The sequence below is a fragment of the Pleurodeles waltl genome, chromosome 7 (assembly GCF_031143425.1).
Source record: "Pleurodeles waltl isolate 20211129_DDA chromosome 7, aPleWal1.hap1.20221129, whole genome shotgun sequence".
Lineage (NCBI taxonomy): Eukaryota > Metazoa > Chordata > Amphibia > Caudata > Salamandridae > Pleurodeles > Pleurodeles waltl.
In genome coordinates, this window is record NC_090446.1 from 1,120,233,901 (window position 1) to 1,120,259,568 (window position 25,668).

Consider the following 25,668-nt stretch of genomic DNA (forward strand, 5'->3'; position numbering starts at 1 on the left):
ACCATCCATTGCAGTGTCTGTGTGTGCAGTTTTAACTGTAAATTCGACTTGGCAAGTGTACCCACTTGCCAGGCTTAAACCTTCCCTTTTGGTACATGTAAGGCACCCATAAGGTAGGGCCTACGTAGCCCCCAGGGCAGGGTGCAGTGTATGGCTAAGGTGTTTGACATGTCCTGACAGTGAAATATTGCTAAATTTGTTTTTCACTGTTGCAAGGCCTGTCCCTCTCATAGGTTAACATGGGGGCTACCTTTAACTCTGATTAAAGTGTAGATTCCCTTTGGGAGCAGATGAAAATATGGAGTTTGGGGTCTCTGAGCTCACAATTTAAAAATACATATTTTATTGCAGTTGATTTTAAGATTGTGTGTTTGAAAATGCCACTTTTAGAAAGTGAGCATTTTCTTGCTTATACCATTTCTGTGACTCTGCCTGTTTGTGGATTCCCTGTCTGGGTCAGTTTGACAATTGGGCTGGATGCACCTCACACTAGATAGTGACACAAAGGGAGCTAGGGTGTAGTCTGCATTTCCTGATGATCCATCTGAACTAGGAGGGAGGGGAGTAGTGGTCACTCACACCTGAAAGGGCTCTGCCTGTCCTCACACAATGCAATCTCCAACCCCCTGGTGAGTGTCTGGGTCCTGGCCTGGGCAAGGCAGGATTTCACATTCAAAACAGACTTTACTTTGAAGTAGGCCTACTTCAAAGGAGAAATTGGGTATAAGAAAGGCACCCAAAACCACAGACAGGAGGAACACTTCTGGAAACAAGAGGAACCTCTGCCTGGAGAAGAGCTGAAGAGCTGAGAAAGAAGAGCTACCTTGCCTGTGACTGTGCTTTGTGGAGCTATCCTGCAGTTGCTGTTTCTGCCAGAGTAAGAGGGCAAAGACTAGTCTTTATGTGCATTCCATCTTGAGAAGAACTCTCCAAGGGCTTGATTTAGAGCTCACCTCCTGTTGTTTGAAGTCTCAGGGACAGCAAAGACTTCTCTCTGCACGCACCTGGAGTCTCTAGAGAGACTCCTACTCTGCCCTGTGGTGCCAATCCAGTTCCTGGGACCCTGAAAGGAGAAGCTGGCAGCCCAACAGTGAGAAATCCACGCACAGAGTGCCGTGCGGGGAAAAGATCGACGCAACTCTGATCTGCGGCTGAAGAGAAGAAACCACGCGCCATGGGCTCTGCAGCTGAATATCGACACTCACTGGAAACGCAACCAAAGAATTTACGCAAGGAGCTGGAGAAACGATGTGCAGCATCGCTGACGGAGACTCGGAGATCAAAAACCGTGCTGCTTGGTTTTAAAAAGATCGTGCGGCTGGATTCTGGCACAAGTACCGCTGGGCGTGTAAAAACAACGCAAGGCCTGTCCGGACCTGAGAGGGCTGAACGGATCGACGCACTGCTCTCCTGCGGACAGAAGAAACGACGTGCCCTAACCCGACGAAAGGAGATTTGGCGCTCGTGAGTGAAATTGACCCATCGCAAGCCTTTTTTGACGCACACTCGCCTGTGCGGGGTTATTTTTGACACACCCAAGGTACATTTTCACACTAAAAGAGTTAGTGTGTGTTTAATACTACTTAAAGACTCTTTTTGCTTTTTAATTGATAACTTTACTTGTGTATTGTGGATTTTTGATGTTTTGGTCTTGTTTTGTTTAGATAAATATTTCCTATTGTTCTAAACCTGTGTTATGTAATTTTGTACTGTTTTCATTAAGTTATTGTGTGTGTTGGTACAAATACTTACACCAAGCCCTCTGAAGTTAAGCCTACTGCTCTGCCAAGCTACCAAAGGGATAAGCAGGGGTTAGCTGAGGGTGATTCTCTTTTACCCCGACTAGAGTGAGGGTACTTGCTTGAATAGGGGGTAACCTGACTGTCAACCAAAGACCCCATTTCTAACACACCCCAAATGCAGAGATCTCTGCACATATACGCCTAGGTTTTATTAGTGAAGTATTGAAGTTGGGAAGGGGCTAATGGCTGGAAAATGAGAAATACTTACTACTAAATGGGAAGGTTTTGAAAGGAGGAAGGAGAGGGTTAAAGGAGGGCTAGGAAGAGTTTAGGGAGGTACATGCAAACTATGGAAAATGAGTAAGCCCATTCCTATTCACAAACTGCACTTCTGAATTTACTGCAAATAAAAATGACCCAAAACAGTAGTAAATCTACACCAATCAACCAATCAGTATTCGTAATGCGTGGCTACTCACCAGTAAGGGTCGCAAGGCGCTGGCCTCATCTGAAGAGCCACGTCTTTAGGTTCTTTCTGAAGATGGTGAGGGACGGGCTTTGTCTGAGGTGCAGGGGGAGGTTGTTCCAGCTCTTCGCTGCAGTTTAGGTAAAAGATCATCCTCCGGCAGTGGTTTTGCAGATGCGAGGGGCGGTGGCCAGGGCCATCTGGGCGGAGTAGAGCGATCCGGCGGAGGTGTGGAAAGAGACTCAGTGGTTCAGGTGGGCTGGTCCTGCGTTGTGTATGGCCTTGCACGTGTGGGTGAGGAGCTTGAAGGTGATTTGCTTCTCGACCAGGAGCCAGTGTAGGGTCCTCAGGTGTTGGGAGATGTGTTCTTGGCGAGGGAGGTCCAGAATGAGTCTGGCGGCGGCTTTCTGGATGAGTTGAAGTTTTTTGATGTTCCTAGTTGAGGTGTCAGCATAGAGGGAATTGCCGTTGCCGAGCTTGCTCGTGACTAAGGCATGGGTGACTGTCCTGCAACAGTCTGCTGGGATCCATCTGAAGATCTTCCGGAGTTTGCAGAGTGTGTGACAGCAGGAGGAGGTGACAGAGTTTACCTGGTGGGTCATGGATAGGGAAGAGTCGAGGATGATTCCTAAGTTGCGGGCATGCTCGGTCGGCTTAGCGGGGGGGCGCTGAGGGATGTGGGCCACCATGAGTCGTCCCAAGCTGAGGTGGCATTTCCGAACACAATGAGATTTGTCTTGTCGGAGCTGAGCTTGAGGCAGCTTTCTCTCATCTAGGTGATGCCTTGACAGCAGTTCCTGGCACTGTTTTTATAAATGACTGCTTGGCGGTCATTTATAAATAGGTGGGCATCCTCTCCACCATGCAGACAGAGTAAATTACTCCATAACCATGGCGGAACTGTGGGCTGTCTGCCCAGAAATAAATCAGGCCTACTTTATTAGTATTGTAGCATTGTTTGGTTTTGTTCTCCCTTTAAAATAAATATATTACATTAATTTACATTAATATTTAATATGAACTTTTTTTACAGCGTTTTTTAAAGTTTAAGAAACATTTTAGATTTTCCCTACAATTTACTATTGGGAGATCTCTGCCTGGTAGTGGAGACCTCTGGCTATGTGTGAAAAGTTACTAGCTATCCCCTAAATGTAAGAGTAAATTTACACATGAATAAATATGCATGTGTACATTTATCTTTGTGAGTAAGAGGCTATGTGTTCAAAGGCTGTTGCACAGTACACGCCCTACCTGTAGTGAAGAATTATCTTTTTCAGTGGGTGTGTCACGTACTTCCAAACTTTCAGGGCCTTTTCTGGGGAGCAAAGGTCATGTGTGGAAAGGAGAGAGAGACTTCTCACCTCTAGTTTTGAGGGCGCACAGCCAAAAGTCTGAATACCACTTTACAGGATGTTAGATATTTTACTCTGAAAGCTCCAAATTGCTAGGGACAGCTCCTAGGATACCAGGGCATAGGGGGCAGTGGGGGAAAGGCTCAACCTTTCTCTTCAGCCATCCATCTATCAGAAATACCAATTCCCTTGGTTCTGTCCTCCGAAGATAGCCTTCTTATACTTCATCTGAGAATGGAATTCAGTAGGCCAGATGGGGAAACATCCTGAACAACTATGTCTAAACCACTACTTGCCTGAACAACTACTGCCAAACAATTAAAAAGTCTCTACAACTAAGTACTGAGCAACTACTGTCTAAACAACAATTGTGCCTGAATAACAATTGCCTGAACAACTAATTTTAAGGTAAGGTTTTCTTTTTGGTTTTTATGGTTTATTAGTTGTTTAGAATACATATGTATATATACATGTTGTTCAGGCAATTGTTTTTCAGGCACAACTGTTGTTTAGACAGTAGTTGTTCAGTACTTAGTTGTAGAGACTTTTTAATTGTTTAGCAGTAGTGGGTTAGGCTATAGTTGTTTAGGACCTAGTTGTTCTGTCACATATTCGGCCAGATGACTTGACTCTTTAGAATTGCCTCCAGAGTTGGAATTCCAGAAGAAGCGGGATATAAATCTTCAGCCCTCCCTCAAGCAGACAACAAGCAGACCTCGTCTACTACTTCTTCTTCTCCTTCCTGAGGCCAGTAGTGTTCTAGTTGCGATATGAGTAAGCCCCAGATATTGTGGTAAGGTGGCAATGGTTGTGTCCAAGGCTTTGCACCTATACTCACAGAGTTCCCAAGCTTGGTCCTTCCCAAATGTACACCAACTCCCTCCCCTTATGGTTTAGTATATCCCTAGTATATCTCTAATCGTGATATGTATGATAGTGGAATGCTGTTTAATCTGTTCTCTCCCCCCACCCAGTAGGATATCAACTCAAACTGATGCTATATCTATGATACCCCATAGTGACAAGTACCTGTGTGGCTGAGAAAAAAATAGGTTCAAATTCAGGCCCACTCTATGCCATAGTGTCAATATAAACATGAAACACACTAAAGGTGGAACGAGGAATACCTACAAATACTGACCCAGTTCCTCAGGGCAACAGCCCATGCTGAGTTGACAGATGAGACTCCCTCCAGAAGCAACGCCAGACCATTTTCAGCCTTGGTAGGTCTCATCAACTAGGTATATCCTGGATCATGAACAAGGGATCCACATCTGGGAAACCCTTGGCCAATTAGGATTGTTAATCAAGCACACAAATGTGATGAGAGGAATGGTTGCAACTAGTTTAACCAATGGCAATCACCCTGGATTTAATTTCCTTCATTGTTTGCTCAGTGAGTCATAAACGTGAAGGGCCGGATGTACGTAGATGCAATTTTGCATTTCCTAAATAGAGACTCCATAGTAATCGCTATTTAGGAAATGCAAAATGATATGTATCAAAATACCAATTTCCTAATAGCAGTTCCTACAAAGTGGAAATCACTATTAGGCAATCTCTATTAAGAAATCCCATGCCATTTATTACAATGAGCCAGTTTAGCATTTGCAAAACAAACAAGGATAGATATGGGCAAAAGGCTCTTTGAAGCAACCAAAAAATAGTGGTGCATATGTAGAGCACACAGATGCTCTAGGGGCATCTGTGTGTTCTATTGCACTTTACAAAAAGCATCTTGCCTGCTTTTTAGGGTCGAGCCTGCGTTGCATGCGCTCGCAGCGAGACGCTTTAGTATTTAGAAAAGGGCTCGGAGCCCTGTCAACTTCACGTCAGTGTTTTTTATTGGTTCGTGGGCTTGCCTAGTAAAATCTGCTTACTTTCATTAGTCGAAGGCACGCATACGTCATGCCTTTTCCGGTGGTTAGCCCTCCTCGAGCGCAGCGACCAAGTACAGAAAAACATGTGAGGCTCGCTGTTTTACATCGGGCTCGTGGACTCCTTTTTCTCTAATTTACCAGCGCGATCTCGCTTGGCAGAAGTTGAGCGCTTTACATAGTTAATTTCACTTTTTCAGGTTATGTACATAAATGCACTTTTGCCCGATAGGTGAAAAGTCAGGTTAGGAGTTTACAACGCGATCAGCTCTAACATGAGCAAACGCGAGACCCGTTGCATTGTAAATGCTTGTTTAAACTTGCACATGGTTCCCATCGACTTGGAGTCGGTGGTAACTGCATTTCCTAAATGCCCATTTTGCATTTAGGAAATACTTAGGACATGTGCTTTGGAAATCGGAAATAGGAAATCCCTATTTGCGATTTCTTATTTGGGAATCGCAAAATGCGATTTCCACCGGGTAGAAATAGCATTTTGTGATTCCCTGAAGTGCTTTGTACATCTCAAAAGCCCATTTAGCATTTCTTAACGGCCCGAAATAGCAACTCGGACCATTAAGAGATGCTAAATAGCTTTGTATATCTGCCCGGAAACTCCCAGAGGTTCTTGTTGATCTTTGTGAGCATCAGTTGGGTTCATCTTCCCTCTGCTCCACATTCTTCAGATAAGTGCAAGCAGATCTTTCTTGGGAGCGTGAGGCCCTGTAATTATTTTTCCTATTCTTCCGGATAGGCATCTTTCAGGAGGGCAACCAAGAATGCTATTTCAATCTCCAGGCAAGCCCTGATAATAGTTACTCCCGCCCTTCCCTGGGCTACAGAAAATCTAATTTCAATCACTGAAGACGGTAGGAGTCTGGCTGATCTAACTTGGGGCTGCCAGGGCCTAGGCATCTTTACTAAATTTATACTGCACTTCTAAGCCCCTAGGTAATTAAAATACACTGCATAGACATTCCTTAGCTTATTTCTATGACACTGCATAGAAATGCGACGTTTATACATAAGTCTTTGTAAAGGTAAAGGCTGTGTTAGCCTGTGCAGTAAGTAGCTGTTTTGAATCACGTTACACATGATTGTCACGTCTCACTTCTGTGAATAGTACTAAGCCACACTGTGGCCCATATGAGAAATTAGACATTTATGCCACTGTTGTACTTTTCATATTATTTCAGTAGCTTTATTGAGCCTAACAAATTAAGGCTAACAATTATTTGCTGTGTTTTAGGTGTCACGTGTACTGAGAGGTGTTAAACAGCCTCCCAGTGCTAAGAATCTAAATAAGCCAGCACATTCCACAAAAAAAGACAAGATCTAAGGAAATCATGTGAAAGGATGAATTTCCCTACACATCTCCCATATTTTAGTGACCTATCGTACTCTTACTACCATCCCACCACTGATAGTGTCCTGTCTTCTCTTTTTATCTCTCTGCCCAATTGTTAGTCCCTGACCCTACACCCCCGTATACTCATGCTAGAGTCCTGTCTTACACCCCACTTCAGTGCTCTGTCTTCTTGCCTCTTTAGTATCCTGTTGTGCTCTCCTTTTCCCCTTATTAGCGGCCTTTCGTACTGTTCCTGTTCCCTCTACCTTTATAGTGAATACATTTCTTCAAGGACCCCTGATCCATTATTAGTGCCCTATGTCACTTTCCACTGCCTCCTTATTATTGACCTTTCTCACTTTACCATTCACCCAAACCCTCATTATTAGGGGCTTTTCCACCAATACTCTTCCTCTACACTCCCGTTTATTAGTGGTCTGTTATACTACGCCCTTCCCATACATCCTCCGTTATTAGTGGCATATCTCACTATCCCCTTCCCTGCATCCATATTATTATTACTCAGGCATGCCAACATTATCTTTGACTTCTTTGATTCTTCTTTACTCTTGTGTTTCCCTCCATAGTGTTGTGGTGGTGTGAGCCATGTCTGAAGATACTGTGAAGAAAGAAAGCTGCTGTGGAGAGGATGCTGGACCCAGACATGAAAAGATACCGCTTGGATTCCCTGCTGGTCACTTGGAGAGCCAGATCCCCCAGCAGTCACCTTTCTCTGGCACCTTTGAGGCCTGGAAGAAGGGAGGCCGCCTGTTCTCTGCCCTGCTCACCATTAACCTCCTGCTGCTAGGCTGTGCACTAGTCAGTAGCGGGGCTTTCGGGGAAGTGGCTGTTCAGGAAGTGGAGGTGCTGGCTTTTATCACCACGCTCATGATTCTGTCCAGTGCCTGGATGCTCTTTTACGTGTTATACACTGCCAGGAAGTACAATGATACCACCTGCAAAGACTCCCATGCTGGACCTATTTGGCTGAGAGGTAAAGGATGGTCACAGTAGGTGGGGAGGGGGAGAGCAGGCTGCTAGTGAATATGCAGGTTCTCAACAATTTAATAGGGAAAAGTACTGAAGTACTGTGCAGGAATGAGGGTGTGAATAGTAGCCTTTGATTCAAATCTTGTTTACTAGACAACAAGGAAGAGCATTTCAAATCAATATAACAATCTCTGGAACAAGGCAACTACTCTGAAATACTAAAAACTACTCGTCTTACTAAAGCAGCAATACAATGTAAAACAACAACGGTTCACAGGTCCTAATGTGAATTTCAGGGGTCAAAACAGGGTATAGAGGATTCAATCAATTTTTTGTCAAATCTCTAAAACTTTTGCCTTTTTGCACTGTGATTTCAGAGCTCAGTTGAAGTCTGAGACCTGTATCCCTTACTCTTCCTCATGAACTTCTGCTTAAAAGGCTAAACTTTCCTTCATGTTAACATTGTCATGAATATCACTACCAATGAATATGGGGCAGTGAACTGATGCACGGTCACTTACCACCACTGTTGATAGAGGGGTATGACGGGATTAGAAGGTGTGCATTTCAACCAAATTGGCAGAAATTCAAATGCAATCTCTTGTTATGTTTTATTAAAATGTTAGCTATCTTATATTTGTTTGCATGTCCAGTTGTGCTAATTTGGCTTTAATATTCATTAGCCTTTTCTTGCATCTAATATGGTCTTTGACTTATTAGAACAATGAGAGATCTCACATAAGTAAATATTAGCCTTTTGAGTTTGTCAAAGGTCTGACATAGTCTCTGTACTGGTCCATTCTTGTGAACTATCCACTATGTGTTTTCTGTGCTCTGAAGAATCACAGGTGAAACAATTGTCTGAGAGGGCTAATGGAAAACGTATGTGAAGTGGGGCTAGGGGGACAAATCACTTCTCTCTCGCTCCATTGGCATCTAAACAACAGGGGCTTGTTTAGGTTCTTCAAGGATTTCACATTTGAAAAGGGAAGATGATTATACAATGGTGGTGACTTCTGACTAAAACATGAATTCCCTCCTTGGAAAACGGAAATTGGTTACAATTTCCACCTAAGTTTTACTAAGCCTGGTAGTTAACAAGAAGTGTCTATTAATTGTTAGTAAATTTCTCTAAACCACGGCTGTGGTAATTATACTAGATAATGTATTCCCACCACTTAATGTGTATCTCATAGACTGCGGGTTGACAGCTGTGATAGGCAATGTAGAAAGCCTATACACAGGACTCTCTCATGTCTGTTTCTAGGTTCTAGTGAGTTTAAAAGTTGCAGCACTGAAATCCCTTCTAGTGCCATAAAAAAACAACCACTCAGACACTCTGACTCATCCACAAAAGAACTCCATAGCGGTGCATTGATTGATCTCACAAAAGTGACCACAAGCTTCAGGTCTGCCGACCTGTCTCTACTGTCAACACAATTCAGACACAAGAGACAAAATGGTCAATCTGTACACCTCCACAACTATTCCCTGGGGAACTCACTACCCCTCCAATTGAAAGTAGAAAATGTATACCTCAAATTCACATTTGAACTTGGTTATTCACATCCTCCTATCAACAAAACCTCTCCAGATGGATCTCCAATTCCTGACTAGTCAGTCGTCTTTTGCTTTCCTACCCAGGCTAACAGACAATTGCTCTTCTTCAAGGCGAGTAGCCATGTTTTAGACCTAGTCAATGGCTGATTCCTCTGGACACTGTTCATCCCTACCACATGAGCCATAAAATCCCCATCATTTGGCTGTTGAATATTGACTATGTTGCATCTAGTCCCTCCACCTTATATGCTCTATCTCATAATGTTAGCAACCCATTCCCCAAAAAATAATTGAAATAAAAAATTAATGCTATTCCCAACATAATGGATATTCTCAAAGTACAGGGTAAAACCTGATCAGTCTTAATTGGATATACCTTTCACCCAGATTGGAATTTACAAATGTAAAGGTTGCACACACTATACAAGAAGAGGTAGTGAGTATGTGCAAACAGTTGAGGCAGTATGTGTTACAAACAATGGGCACCACATGTACATCAAGGCTCCAATCAGTAAAACATTAATCTGGAACTCACACTGCAATGAATAAATGCTCGACCCAGTGAAATTACATTCATTTTTGGATCTATTGCAAAACACATCTTGTAGATGACAGATATCAGCATCCAATCGTGAAAATGCATCTTCTAGTATGAATGATCACCCCTCCAAGAGAATGTACAATATGAGGAATCATATTTGCTAACATTTACACTGCTATATATACGTCTCCATCCATAGCTGCAATACCAGGTATTTTGAAACAAATCCAAGAGGGACATGGGCCAATACTGGCCATGTATCTTGGCATGAAGTTAATTATGAATAATGAGGTAGTGTTGAGATTATTCTAGGCAACATACAAAGTAAAGCCTCTCCTAAAAATGAGATAGACACTTGGTACAGGAGGGAATTACCCACAATAATATTGCAGGTTTGTGCTTCCATTGGAAGGGATACCTGAAGCATTCAATAACCTAAACCTCAACCTCACCCTATGGTGGAATGAAATGAAATGCACAGGATCAAATAAAATCCCAAACTCACTTGGAAAAGAATTGAGGCAGATCACCTAACAAAGCCCACGAAGGAGAGACCATTGGAGTTTATCAATTACAAGACTGTAATCCTAAAAGATATTGCCATTTTAACAAGCACCATACTTGTGGTAATACATAGAGACATAAAACACACATAAAAACAATAACTTGGTCTAATTTATAAAAATCTCATGATATTGCTGCAATCTGTTTCTTTACGAAATTTGAAGTCAGCTACATTCCAGTGCTGTCACAGGATAGGGTTCACTTTGATCATATGGCAGCTTGTAGCTGACAAGGAAGGTCTTCATCTAATCTGGTCAATAAAGGCTGTTTCATTTCTACATTCTGTGTGGAGCATTACCACAATTTGGCGACCAGCAGCCCTTTGACCACTGGCAAGGTGGAGGTATGTGTGGACTCAAGTGAAATCTGCGCTATGTGTGTCTTTGAGCTACACCCGCTAGATTTCGAAGGTCAATCTGCTGCACTGTGATACTAAAGAGGGGCTGCAGCACATCATTTTGTGATACTGTGTGCACTGGCATCTTTAAAAAATAATATATAAATAATCAGCACCTCATACCATGAGCACTCACTTCTCTCATCAAAACAATACAAAGGCATGCAACATTACTAAAGCAATCAAAATGCACTTAGCGCAGCAATAAGTAAGACACGCTACATATACATTCAGACATTAATGGGGTTTTGAACTGTGGTTGTACATAATTGAGACACTAGGCACAAAGGGTCAATCCCCACATCAGTAAATTTCACCTTGCCTTTCAGAAGCAGACAGGAAGGCAGAACATATATAGTTATTAAAAGAATTGCAAACATACATTTTACTTACAGGCATGCTGTAATAAATTGTGAGGCAAATTTATCTAAGGGTTCTGTCACTTTTGCACCTCACAATGGGGTGGAAAAGCGACGCAACTCTTAAAATTAGATTTATCAAGCCACACGAGGCCACCTTGCATAGCCCTGGGTGACTTGACAAATCCAACCTAGTGTAAATTGCTGTGTTGGCTGCCCTACACCAGAGAGGCATTCCATGGGTGGTGCATGGGTGTTTCCACACAACAGTCCTGGATTGTGATGCATTCCCAGATTTACCATAAGTGGTATACCTGGGAATGCACCAAAACTGCTATGCCTGCCTAGGTGTGGCATAACGAGGAGAAATGTGTTTATTTCTCCTCGTTTTTAGGTTGAGTGCGCTAGTGCTCTGGCCTGTTGTAATCTATCTGTGGGCTTTTAACCACGACCAACGCAGGCCCATCACTATCACTCGTTCAAGGTCTTGCCTTTCAAAACTCCTTTGTTATCACTGGTAAATGGTTTACATTTGTCCATCCTTTGGGCAGTTTTGTTACCGCCTGACCCTGTTACATGGATAATTGCATGTTTCCCGATACGTTTGACTGAGTGAGAACTTCTTTTTCCTTTTGTGTCTCTCCTTCGTGCTCATGGCGGCCATGGCGCTTTGAATTGGCTTGCTTATGCCAGCTGTTTTACTTTTCATTTTAAATTTATGTGGCAAGAAAAGTCCAGTTAGGAATTTACAACGCTAATTGCTCTAACTCATGCAAAAGCGAGACCCAATGCATTGCAAATGCTTGTTATATATTTCTGCGTGTGCTGTATTCTGCAGCACATAGAGAAAGAGACAAATGCCTCAGGGCCATTCAGGGACATTCCTGCTTACAACACAAGCACCCTTGCACCATGGTGCAAGAATGCCTGTGTTGGTGCTAGGCAGCACATTGTGTGCCAGCGCCGGGAAAAGGCAGGAACGCACCGTATAATGTTAGATGCGGTGCATTCCTGCGCTTTCCCTGTCACAGGGCGCAGCGCAGCAAATTGACTTGTGCGCTTTGCTGTGCTGTTTGACTTGTTAATTAATGTGCCTCGAAATTTAGTAATTAGGGTCGTTTGTACTACATCAGAGTGTAGATATGTTGTTTATAATGAAGAACATATTAGACACATTGATTAGAAATCACATTTGTACTCTACTGCAGGGGAGAAATTCGCACGGGTAGAAAAACTACGGGCAGCAGTTCATATATCTCTCTTAAGTTTACAAGTACTGAACTAAACTGGTCGACCAGAAGGTTGACCTTTTGGCCTGTAGGTATGGAACTGGAGCAGCACAATAGGAGCAGAACATAGGTTGACACAGTTATTAAAGAATATCGGTGTATTGTGCAATAAGATCCAGTTAGTGATATCACCCAGTTGTTTGTGCTGAATCTTGTTTTACTTCATGCAGTACCTTTAAATACCTTCAATGTGCATTTTCCTTTGCATTACCACTTACCTATTACTCCCTTGGTATTTATTAGTTAGATATAGTAGGAGGAGAAGAGACTGCCTGATTTACGAGTGTGAAAGGGCTGTAGCTACTCAACTGAGAACTGTGAGAGCGAGATGCTGTTGAACTTTCTGGAGCCCGATGCAAGTCTGGCTTCTTTGAGGTTTGATATCAGGTCACGTAATCACGCAACAAAGATCCTGTCCTCTTCAATCTGCCTTTTAACTTTTTTGCACCACCTAGCAAAAATGCTTTATTATTCCAGTTTAATGTTTATATCATGACTTATTTTTACACTTCGCAAAACGTACATCTAGGTAGCCTTGGAATGTGTGGGTCAAAAACACCCACTGTGCTGTCACAAAACAATTCCTAACAGGGGAATGAGCAAAAAAACAATTTCTGTTTTGAAAACTCCGTGAACCACTGCTGTCTGTGACAATATAATTCCATAGACTACCGTACTTCATTTGTACTCATGTATGTATACTTTGTGTTTGTTTTTATAACAGCTTTCTGAATCATGGTGCCAGGGCTCTAAGTGTGACAGTGGCTGCCAGGGCTGAGACCTGGAAAAGCTAAATATATAGTAGAGACCTATGGGGCATCTTCTTCTGTCCTTTGGGAGCTTACGGAAAAAAACTATACCTGCCTATTACGCCCTAGAGCTGTAACACATCACTGTTAATCATGTTTGTGACACAGGAATGAAGCAACGCACTGCCATTGGTATCTCACAGTCAAAGATACTATTTCATCCAATTGAACAGCCATGCTGTCATCACGTACTTTTAAATTTACTTTGTCAAGTGTTTCATTGCTTATGGTCCATGGTACTTGTGCAATTCGAACAGTTTAATACATGTTGCTCTCTGCTAAATTAGGTTAGCCTTTGTCTAATGAAACTTTGTTTATTCATTTGCAATGCGCAGGGTACTTTTTCACATATAGACTATGCCCCAGTCTCCCCCACCCTGTCCCTCTCCTCCAATCCTCTACCGTAGCACCAGACATCAAGCACTGACGCAGCTTGGTGTCGTGCTCTTTCTCTGCCCTCCTCTGCCTCTCTCTCCACTTACCCACTTCTCTACCTTTCCTCGGCTTTCTCTCCCTCCTAAGTGACCCTCCTCCTGCCCAGCTGCTCCTCTACACTGGACACTGGCTGACTCTATTGGTGCTTCTATAATGTACCAACTTTGGCAAAGCCAAAGCAGCGACAATCCAACGTGAAAGTGTATTTCTTATACTTTCAAGATGGCTGCCACTTTGCATGGTGTTATGTGGCCTGATGCAATGTATAGACCAATGATGCAATGCAATGATGTTACTACTCTCAAGATTAACCCCGTGTTACAGAATGCAATGAGGCCTTCAGAAATGTGGCAAAGCAATCTGATCTAAAAATACTAATATAAATTGATCTATATTCAATACTTTTATAAAGAGAAGGGGTGGCATGCTGTCTGTGACCATCCATGACAATCCTCTGAGCAGTATAATCCAATGAATAATTGGACATAGTTACGCTTAAGAAGATGAAATTGTGTTTTATTCATGGCTGTGGAGTTTTCCTGTGCAGTATTGCTGTTCTGGAGTAGCAGTGTGGTACTAACTTAGTGTTTCAGGGAGCTGAAAAGTGGTAATGCTGAATGATAGTGCAGCAAGGGCCTGTATTAACTTTTGAATGTCTTGCCTTTTAAGTTTTTACGGCCTAGACATTGTCAGTACATTTGTCAACCCTAACTCCTTTCCAATTTTAGTTTTTTGGGGAATTTGAATGTATCTTACTTACTATACTTTTACTCTTAGGAACACTCACTCCTAATTACTCCTAGTTTTACTCCTATACAACTCTTACTTTTAATGCTACACTTATCCCTTCCTAGTCCTAGACTTACTAGTCATTTCTACTCTTTGTCCTACAATTACTCTTAGGCCTACACTTGCTGCTACTTTCTGCAACATATTATTCTACCTATATCTACTCTTAGGGACTGATTTTGAGTTTGGCGGACAGGATGACCCGTCCGCTGAACGTCTGTCGGGGAGGCTGCTGCATTATAGTGGTTACCTCCCTGCCGGATCCATTACGGCTTTCCCGCTGGGCTGACAGGCGGAACCGGAAGCGGACAAGTGACTGCAGCATTGTCTCCAGCTCGTAATCAAGCCGGCGGCAATGCTGCCGCCTGCAGAGTGCACCGGCACCTTTGCAATGCTCACTGTCTGCACAACAGATAGTGAGCATTGGGGGGGGGTGCTGGGCAGGGGGACCCCTGCACTGTCTATGCCAGGTGCCTTTTCTCCGCCAGCCTTTTCATGGCAGTGAACCCACCATGAAAAGGCTGGCAGGGAACCAGGTCGTAATCATCAGAGAGGTGCTGACTACAGCGCCGATCTGGCTGATCCCAACCTCCGCCACCGTCAACCCGTCAGGATTGAAGATCCTGGGGCAGACAGCAGTAGGTTGGCGGAGCTGCCTGCCAAACTCGTAATGTGGCGGTGAGACCACCACAACACCGATGGTCCGACAGCCACCATGAGCCACCACACTTGTAATCAGGCCCTTAGTCTTTGTCGCTGTCACTCTCTCTGCTCTCCCATCCCTTTCTTCTCTCTATCTGTTGCCCTGTTCCTCTCTTTAACTCTGTCCCTCTTCCCATATTCCTCTGTTTCTGTCTTCCTGCGTCTGTTCCTTTCTGTTGCTCTGCTGACCTATTCACAAATGTGCACAGGTCAGCTGGGTAGTTAGTGAGTGCAGAGTTTAAATACCCTCGGCACCATGGAAATGCATTTGGGCTAGAAATTTTCCCCAAGTTTATGAACGATGGGGTGTAAAGTAATAGCCACATCCTGCCCTTGGGCAAGGTGGGGGTAAATAAAACATGCATTAGTAATGTCAATAGTTCTTGCTTACAAGAGTTATTGATGTGGGAGCCATGCCATGCGTTAGCACATCTGCTGGGCAGCATGGCTAAAAGTTTTTTGTTTTCTTTAAAAAGCGCTATGACACAGCCGGCGCAGGTTGCATCATAGCGTTTTCTTTCTTGCTCCCCAGAGGCAACATGGAGGGAGCCAGTACAGGTGGCAAGGGTGCAGATAAGGGAAGAATTCATTTTAAAAAATGGTATGACATTGCTAGCGTTAGTACATATATACTTATATTTATTAAGGCAGATCAATATTTTGTCACTTGTTATTGTGAGATACATCTTCCCCAGTGAAAGGCACAAACTTTGCCCTCCTGCCCTTGGGCAATATGGGATTGTAAGTGCACATTTCATCCCCAGTGGCCCTTATGTAAGGCAGAGGAGGGAAAAAATAAATACCCAGCACATTGCCTTTGGTCAAGGTGGGATTTGTTTAAAAAATCCTCCCAGCTGTTCTACCAAGCCGGATAGGGTTTTTCAAGCCAATATGTAAGGCCAGAGAGTGTGTGTAGCTCTCCCGATTTTGGCCAAGACTAGGAGGTTGGAGTTTAAGGCCCTTTTTGGGTCGAAGCCTCCCAGACAGCACAACTATCTTGTTGATAAAGACATCTTGGGGACATTCTGAAAGCTTCCCGAGGAATGCATTCTACCTGTTGCTTACCATTGGCTCTGTGTTTTGTAACTCACAATTACTTATCTTCTATTTGCTGGATTCATTTAAGTTAGTTTCTCCCATGGAGCATGGCCTGTTTACTGTATGCTTCAACAAGTGCTCGCTTTCTGCAAACAGGCCTTTAGATTTTGTTCTTGTCACATTTTCTGTAGAAAAGACAGAGGTCAAATGTCAGACTCTGTCTTCCGAGAGAGCTTGGTATTTGCTTTTCCTTCGCTGACTTCAAAGTGAGAGTATTTATCTGACAATCTGGGGTTATGAAAGCGAAGGCCTTTTTCTAGCACACAACAAATTTGAATGTCTGTAAAGGAACTGTGCAGATATTTTATAATATATCAGAATTAGGAAAGTGCAAATAAATCACGTTTGTTGATTCAAAGTGCTTTGGAAATAAATATTTACTACAATCAAAATAAAGCAATATACTAGGTGATGCTTTTTTCACATTTTAGCGTTTGGGTGCTGTATAGTTTTAGAAGTAAAACTGTATGTCTGTGCACAGGTAATGGTAATTTCAGTTGAAAATGTGGTGTCAGCAATGGCAGTAGGCTACCACACCATGTGTACTCCACACTATGCCACTCCACTCTACGCCACTTTACTCCATGACATGCCACTCCACTCTACAACACGACATGCCATCTCACTCCATTCTGCGACACTCCACTCTTCGCCCCTGTACTCAAAACACTCTACTCCACTATACACCATTCTATATCCCTCTATTCCTCTACCCTCCACTTTACGCCACTTTGCTCCATTCTACAACACTCTTTGACACACCACTCCACTCTACAACACTCCACTCTATGAAACGCCACTCCACGACATACCACTCTACGACATGCCACTCTATGACACTCCAATCTATGCTAGTCTATGACACACCACTCCACTGTACAACACTTTACACCACTCTGCAACATTCTACTCCATTCTATGCCACTCCAATCTTCTTTATGACGTTCCACTCTTCCACTCTATGACAATCTGCTCCTCTCTATGCAACTCCCTCTACGCCACTCCACACCACTTTACTAAATTCTACGCCACTGCACTTTCTTTCCCTCTGCTCTACTCCACTCTACAAAACTCCATGACCCTCCACTCTATGACACTTCACAACACTACTCCATCCATTGCCCTCTACTCCACTCTGTCACTCCACTCTATGAAACTCTACTCCACTCTGTTCCACTCTGCTCTATGACAATCCACTCCACTCAATGCTACACTACGCAACTCACTCTACATCACTTCACACCACTTTACTTCACTATACACACTCCACTGTATGACCCTCTAGCCACTCTACGACACTCTACTCCACTCTATGCCCATCCACTCTATGACACTCTACTCCCTCCATGCCCCTCCACAATATTCTATGTCACTCCCTGATATTCCACTCAACGCCACTCTCCTCTATGCCATTAACCTTTAGCCATGCTGAACAGTAGCCATGCTGACATACGGCATGTTTCAAACACATTGGCAAAGTCAATAGCTCTTGCATAGGCAAGACCTATTGGTTTTACCAATGTGGATTTGTTTATATCACTCCTTGGCATGTCAGACAGTCTTGTGAAAGATATGCATATGTGAGTGAGTCAGGGCCTGCCCACGTACGTCATGAACCATTCTGCTTCTTTTATTTTGACTTTTCTCCCCTCTTTCATTTTGATTGCAGGCATAGGGAGGTATGAAAGAGAACATGTCATGCACAAGCACCTCAATATTTTACCGTTGGAGATGAATTCTCTAATTTTTCCAGAAATCACAAGCCTAAAACAAAAAATTCATAATTTGCTTGTGCAGAGATGGAAAAAAATTACCAAATCAAGAAATGGTGCCACGTGATGGAAAAGTTGCTGTGTCATTAAAATGTTAAAAACTTCGAGACATCCCTTATACTTGAATAATTTGATCGATCTGCACCAAAGTTGTCATGCTGAACATATTCGTTTTGAACGCTGAAACTAGTCAAGAGAGGATAACGTTATTAACGGTGCAAATACCTTATTTGATGTAGAGTGAGGAATCAAATCTAAATACAGAGGGTGGACTGCTTCTCTGTTGATCATAGGGACTCTGATGTCATGGTTACCTATGAATCAGAAAGCAGTCTATTCTGATATCTCTGATTCGGAGAACAGGCCTTCATGGTGTCTTTTTACCCTGTGCTTTCTTCATCTCCAGGCGGGTTGGCATTGTTCGGTTTGTGCACGTTGCTGTTAGATGTCTTCAAGATTGGTTACTACATTGGCTACATCGAATGTGAGTCTCCAATCAAGATAGTGTACCCTGCAGTGCAGCTGGTGTTTGTCATCCTCCAGGTGAGCCCGACACATGTTTTTGTTCATTCTGGATGCAGTTGCCATCCAGACAAGATAGATGTCAATTGTGGGGAACGATTCGAATTATAATTGGGGTCCTACAGGAATAAGTCACAATCATGAATGAGCCACAAGTGTGCAATTTTATGGTAAGGCTGGAGCCATGTTTGTTGTATGCACAATAGGGCTACAGTGGTATGACTGATAATCCTGATAGAGGGGGTCCGCGTGTTAATGGCCATGATCAAAAAGGATACGTATGTAACATTATGGGTGTATGCTTTTGCACATTGAAAATAGAACTTGTGTGATATGTGTAAGAATCCTGACTACAGAATCAGATAATTTAAGTTTAATACTGAGTGTAGTCATAGAGAACAAACCTGATCCACGTTGGTGCTGTACATGACAACTGGGTTACATTGTCCACATGCAAGCTTAAAGATAAACTCAGGGAAGGTCATATTTTCAGTGAAAAATCCAAGGAGCGCACTTGCGGTAACAACAAGACGCCGCAATCAAACGATATAGATACACTATATGATGGAGTCCCACATTGGTTTGAACACAGAGGAATGAACAAAAACCAGACATTATAGAATATAAGAAAATATATGGGAGAATAATTGACAGGATTTTACAGCCCTGATGAAGTCACGGGGTACACCCCTGACGAAACACGTGTTGGCGGCAAGTGGCAAGTGATGATTGGGACTCACGGCTGGAAATCAAGATCCAAAGAATAAAAGACAAGAAAACTTACCTCAAATTGACTTTTTATTTGATGTGTGCCTTATACATATAGCAATGTTGACATCAGTGATTTATGATCACTGAGCATAGGGAGTTTGGGGTGATCTTCTGTTAAGTGCACCATCATTATTACTGGAAATACGGGACACTAATAGAACCTTAGTAGACTGACAGATAGCGCCATATACTCCTCATAATCACCCACCATTATAGTAGTAGGTGGGAGAGAAAGAGGAAGATGTAGGCAAAAGAGTTCATAGAAGGATTATTATAAACTTTACAGTAAGATTTGCATCTGGAAGTATTCAGGTTTCTTTGGAAAGGACATCAAATACACAATAATAGAGTATGGGAGCATTGCCTGCAATAAGTCTAATAGATGGAAATCACTCGGTGTGGCATTCAAATCCATTGTTCTATTCCCAACCGTGCCACCTCAGATAATGTTATACTATGCAGATTTGTACAGCGCACTATCGCCCAAGTGGATATCTTGGCGCTGAAAAGGGGTGAGTCTAGCCACACCTAGGGCCTACTGGGACTACTCGAAAAGCCAGGCTTACAGCTTATTGCAAAATTCAAGAATTAAAGTGGTGCTTTTGTGCACCGGCAAGTCATGCCACGCTTCAGGAACAATGTAGGCAAAGGCTAGACTTCCAGATCTGGTTTTCTGTATGGCAAATGCGTGTTATTCATGCAAAAAGGAGTCAGATGAGAGGAGGTGCCTGGAAGGTTTGTGAAACACGCTGCAATTGTTCAGGTATGTTGGGCCAGTGTTAGGTAGTGCCATAAAAGTGGGGGTGAGGAGTTTGAATTATGCTTATTTGTGAATGGGGAGCGAGTGTAGCTCCTCCAGGTGTGGTGTGATGCGAGTGCATCAAAGGAGGTTGAGAGTGATTCTGGCAGCTGAGTTCTGAATGTTCTGCAGCCTTCTGGTGAGTAATTCGTTGATTCCGGCATAGTTGGTGTTCCTGTAGTCCAGCTTCTTTGTGACCAGGGAGTGTTTGACAGCTTTTCTGGTGCTAACTGGGAGCTATTTGAAAATCTTCCTCGGCATATTCAGGGTATGGAAGCTTGAGGTGGTGAAGACATTGTCACGGGCAGTCATGTTGGGGTTTTTTGTGGGGGACTACTGTGAGATAGTGGGAGGATGAGAATGAATAGACAGAAACAAATGAAGATAGGGAAGAATCTGTATGAGTGTGTGTGATGCTTCAAAGTTAGAGCTGTAACCATATGTGTGATCATTCTAGATAGAGATGAAGCCATGTGTGTGATAAATCAAGATGTATGTGTGTGCATGTGCATGTGCATGTGGGAGCGTGTGATAATTTGTATAGTTAAGGATCAATGTCTGTTATATAAGACTATGCATAGACTACAGAAGACAAAGACAATGTCTGTGATTGTAATAGGGCATATATGAAATTAACAAACAATGATAAATAATTGGTCATGTGTGTGTGATAGGTATATAAGCATACAGAAGGAACCATGTGTGATAATGCAGCAAACAGACGGGCCAATGAATGTGGAAGTGTTTGCAAATATCTATGTCATGTAAAATCGAGCTTTTGCCACAGAGGTAATAATTCAGCACAGAGAGGGAGCACCGTGTGTGTGTTAGTGTGTCCTTTCAATGTGTGTCAAGTTAAGGAAGCAGAGCAAAACATTAGTAAGTCAGAGATGGAACAGCAAGGGTGTGCATGGTGGTACAGAATTGTGAGGGAAACTGAAAAGTGTGGGGTGGGATTTCACTGCGAACCAGATGAACATTAAGGGGGTATAATGCCTTAACACTTACGGCAGGATGGGAAACTAAGGGGAATGAGGAGAATGTCACAAACTGGCGGAACACTGAGTGCATCAGAGCTACAAGGATTTCAGTGGACCTAAACTCAACAAAAAGGTGTGTGCAAATTGGGTAGAAAGTGTTCAGAAATGGGGTGGGATATGAAGTGTGTGTAAAAATAAGCTGTTGTATGGAGCAACAGTACATGTGCACTCCTGAAGTTGGGCAGTGATATTTCCATGCAGACCACTCTTTGTTCTTTCCTTTACACCTCACAATTATCAGGATCTTTAATAGGTGGTTTGATACACTCTTTTGTTATTTTTCAGACTTATTTTCTGTGGGTTTCTGCAAAAGACTGCGTGCAGGCAAATCTTAATATCAACAGGTGAGAGTCCACGGCCCACTCCTTAAACCAAATCCTTTCAACCTGGTGCGGCACACAGAGTGGCACGGAGTGTGACCTTTAACTAAGAGAAAGAGTGTGCATGTGTGTGTGTGTGAGAGAGAGAGAGAGCGTGTGTGTGCGTGTCTGTATGAGTATGTGAACATTTAGAAACACTCAGTAAAACACATCCATTCAAATGTGAGACACTGGATTGGGTGGGTAATATTCCTCCAAATCAATCCTAAAAACACAGAAGGGAAGCCATTGTCAGGCTCCTCAGTTTCTGACAGGAGCAAACTTCAGTTGATGTGGTGCACACTAGCAAATGAGCAATCCCAGCATGATGAACTATTTCGATTATGGGGCAAAGGCCTTCTTCAAGAGGACCATCATCAGGTTCTTCTTCAGCACCATGGGCAGGAAGCACCCTTATCACAATTACATGTATGCAGCTTTTTGCAAAGTACGCATCACCAAACATTAAGTTGCATCTTGCTGGCCTCTTTTGAATAACAGCATGTGTATATAGTGCTACTAAAACTTAATGGTGCCTATTCACAAAGGTAAATTTACATGTGTAAATTTACTCACGTGTAAATCCACTACTGCACTTAGTAAAATATTTTTAGTTCAAAGTTACTCCAAATGGCGACTTTCATGTCTCTATGCCCTGGCAAAGCCTCTTATACCAGGATTTACTAGTGTAAAGTTACTACTAGTAAGTTTTCATATGTAGGTGGAGACCCCCCACCCCTCCATCGTGTCAGAGATTCCTGTTTGAGAAAGAATAAGGAAAATGAGTAAAGTTGATTCAAGAAATATTTTAATGTAAAATGATTACTATTTATTTTCAACCTAGAACTAATAAAATAAAATGTTACAGCACAATAACAAATGTTTATTAAATAATTAAAATATATTGAATTCATTTATAAATATTTGTTTAAATAATTCCAAAATAATCGCACTTACAGTATAATTTTTATGCTAATTTAGTATATATTTCGAAAAATAAAGGATATTTTATAAACACTAAGCTGTAGCTTGACATGGCCTTGTAAATATGGCCCTGTAGTGTGTGCCACCTGGACCGTCACTAAAAATGATATTCCTGCAGCGCATAGGGCATTGTAAATATGGCCTCTAGTTGGCAGAAACCTGAAGGAGTACTACGCTACTCAAAGCAGACACTCTTGCACATACCTAAGGCCAGAAACATTACTTTTACTGACAAATCATGTTCTATGTCCACACCAAAGGTCTATGCTTCCTTGCCTTTCACTATTTGCACCAAGATATCCTTACATTTTGAAAGCTCTTGAAAATGTGGTTATTTGTTCGCAAACCAGACTGGTTGTTTAAAATCTCTGGATGTGGGACGACTCTCAGAAACCTCAATGAATAATTTTAGCTTGTTTTTTAAGGAACTTCCTACATAAGGCAGATGCATTTCCTTTCGCGTGTTTTCCCATTTGCTTCATTAGCTGGTGTGTTTACGTAGCACCCAAAAACTTTCTGCGTACACAAAAGAAGTTATCAGAACAAAGCATGCTGCACTGACAATCCTTGCCTAGTTAAGGTTTATACAGTTAAATCTGCCAACCATTAAAATGTAGCCTGCAAAAAAGCAAGGTGGTGCCCTCCAAAGGTAAAGCTGTGCATGTTGGCAGACATCCAGGGGTGGCTCCTCTGCTATGCGGAGGTGTGTTGCCCCCCTACCAGCAGCAGCAGCCGCAAAAGTTTTACAAGAAAGTGATAATAAACTATGTTTATTATCATTTTCTTGTAAAAGGGGCAGGCCATGGGGCTGTGACAAGCACGAAGTGGGACTGCAATGCACTCCCCCTCAGTGTGCATGTATGTTTGGCTGGCCATCTCGGGTGGGCCAAACGCACAAGCGCACTGGGCTCTCTCCAACCCAGGAACGCAGGCACTGCATTGCTGGGTTGGAGACAACAGGCAGAGACTTTCAGTCTTCCTCGGAGCACCCTGGTTGGGCGCTCTGTGCAGTCCTAATGCTGCTGTCATGCTGCCAGCAGCATGAAAGCAACGTTAGGACTGGGCGCAGGGCAGGCTGGGAGCTATTCCTGCAGTCGAGGACGAGGAGCAGATCGGCATGGCAATAAAGGTATGTTTTTTTTTTATTATTATATTTTCTTTTTTTTCTCTCCCCCCTCCACACGCCGCACTGCCCTGTCCCTTATCCCTCCCACGAGCCACCACTGCAGACATCCCACAAACAGATATTAATAATGGACTTTTACCTGACCAAGAACCGAGCGCCCCGGTGAGAGCAGTCACTGCTCAGCAATGCTGGTGGCACAGGTGAGTGCAAAGGCTTTTTTGATATTGCCCTACCGACCCATGTGAGCCAGAAAAGTTTCCACAAGTCCTATGGCTTCTGCAAAACGTTCAGACATTCAAACTTTGACTGTGAATGTAGTTATTCAAAACGGCATTTAACATAGCTCAGAAGGTTGAGCACCCACCTCACTGTAGGTCACAAGTTTGATCCCCAGCATGCCCATCTTATCCTTCAAGCCATCTGAGGTCAATAGCATGAGTATTAATCAGGTAGGGAGTCATAATACCTGTTCAAGAGCCCTTACAGAGTATGCAGATTGTGGAATGTAAATGGCTGATGTACACAAAACTAAAAATACATAGTGTGATTTTGGACCCGCTTACCAATACAGGCTTTATCCGAGAGCTCTTGTTTATTCTGGCTGATGTGTATGGAAAGATGGTATTGAAAGATGTAATTAACTCTTTGGTTCTTCATTGCCAAACATTTCTCACAAATTACTTCATGTTGGGGGTGGACGTAACTCGCTTAAATCAGTGTAGCATAATTATCTGGAATTACCTACGAATTCTGCGATATTACCATAATTATGGAAAAAAGTAATTCTACATTTAACGCAATTTCTTAGCGCAAAACTGCCCCCTTATATCCAAGATGCGGGCAAAATTAAATTTTGTGCAAAGAAATATTGCTAAATGTAACAGAACACTAATAGCAAGAAGCCATTTCCTAAATTTGCTCTTGGTGTAGGATTTTCCCCCAACTTACTCCTAGCATATGATGCTGTTTTCTTAGCACAAAATGCACCTTCACCTCTAAAATGGACGGAACAATGCATTTTTCGCTAAGACCCTCATTTTGATGCTGGCGGTAAAAACCGCCTACAGCCGCGGCGACAGATGTGAAAAGACCGTCGCTACCAGCCGTCCGCCGTATTATGACCACAGCCGGATTTCTGCCAGAAGAATGGCGGAAATCCAGCTGTGGCCATGCCAGCGGATAGTAGTAAGGTGGGGCTGCTGCCACCAGCAGCGCCATGCCAGGAGAACGCCGCCAGCCGTATTATGACATATAATTCTGCCTGGCGGTGTTCTGCTGGCGGGTGCTGCTGGTGGCAGCAGCGCCCCATCCCATCTTCTGCCAGAGGAGCCACTGAACACAGGTAAGTCGGGTCTCCGACAGGGGAGGTGGGTGGGGGGTGTTGTGTGTGTGTGGGGGTGTGTGTGAATGTTTGTGCATGCGTGTATGTGTTGTGTGTTGAATGCGTGTGTGCATGTATGGAGGTGTGAGTGCGTGTATGTTGTGTTATGTGAATGCGTATCTGTGTGAATGTATGAAAGTGTGTGCGGATGTGTGTGTGAATGGATGTATGCATGCGTGGATGCATGTGGGAATGGGTGTGTGTGTGTGAAGGGGTCGTGAATGTAGAGGGGGTTGGGGGGCTTTGGAGAGGTAGGGGGTGGGGGGCTAACTTGAGGGGGAGACCCCTATCAGTAACAGGGAAGGAATTGTGTTACTTCATGTTTTTGTGGTGTTAAGAAAGCCACGAAAACCATGGCGGTTGGCGGGGTCATAATCCCACAGGCGGAACAGTGACGGCCGCCGGGCTGGAGATGGATATCTCTAGCCCGGCAGCTGTTACTGCTGTGGAGGTCGGAGGGGTACAATTGCAGTAAGTACTGCCAGACTGTGCAGGACTTACCGCCTTATTATCGCCGACTGCCGGGGTCGTAATGACCCCCTAAATGCAGCAGAACACAAATAGCGAGTGTGAGCGCCTGCTCATGCTTGCTAGAT

General features: G+C 43.3%; 1 protein-coding gene across 1 annotated transcript in view; it reads left to right on the forward strand.

Annotated features, from left to right (window-relative positions):
- Window positions 1–7,373: 7,373 nt before the first annotated feature.
- The window catches only part of LOC138247365 (proton channel OTOP2-like), a 31,396-nt gene continuing 13,101 nt past the window's right edge, over window positions 7,374–25,668 (forward strand). The window contains exons 1-3 of the mRNA XM_069202027.1: window positions 7,374–7,779; window positions 18,497–18,633; window positions 21,508–21,566. Coding sequence (XP_069058128.1) covers window positions 7,392–7,779; window positions 18,497–18,633; window positions 21,508–21,566 — 584 coding nt within the window. The 5' untranslated portion in view covers window positions 7,374–7,391. The remainder of the gene's footprint in view (window positions 7,780–18,496; window positions 18,634–21,507; window positions 21,567–25,668) is intronic.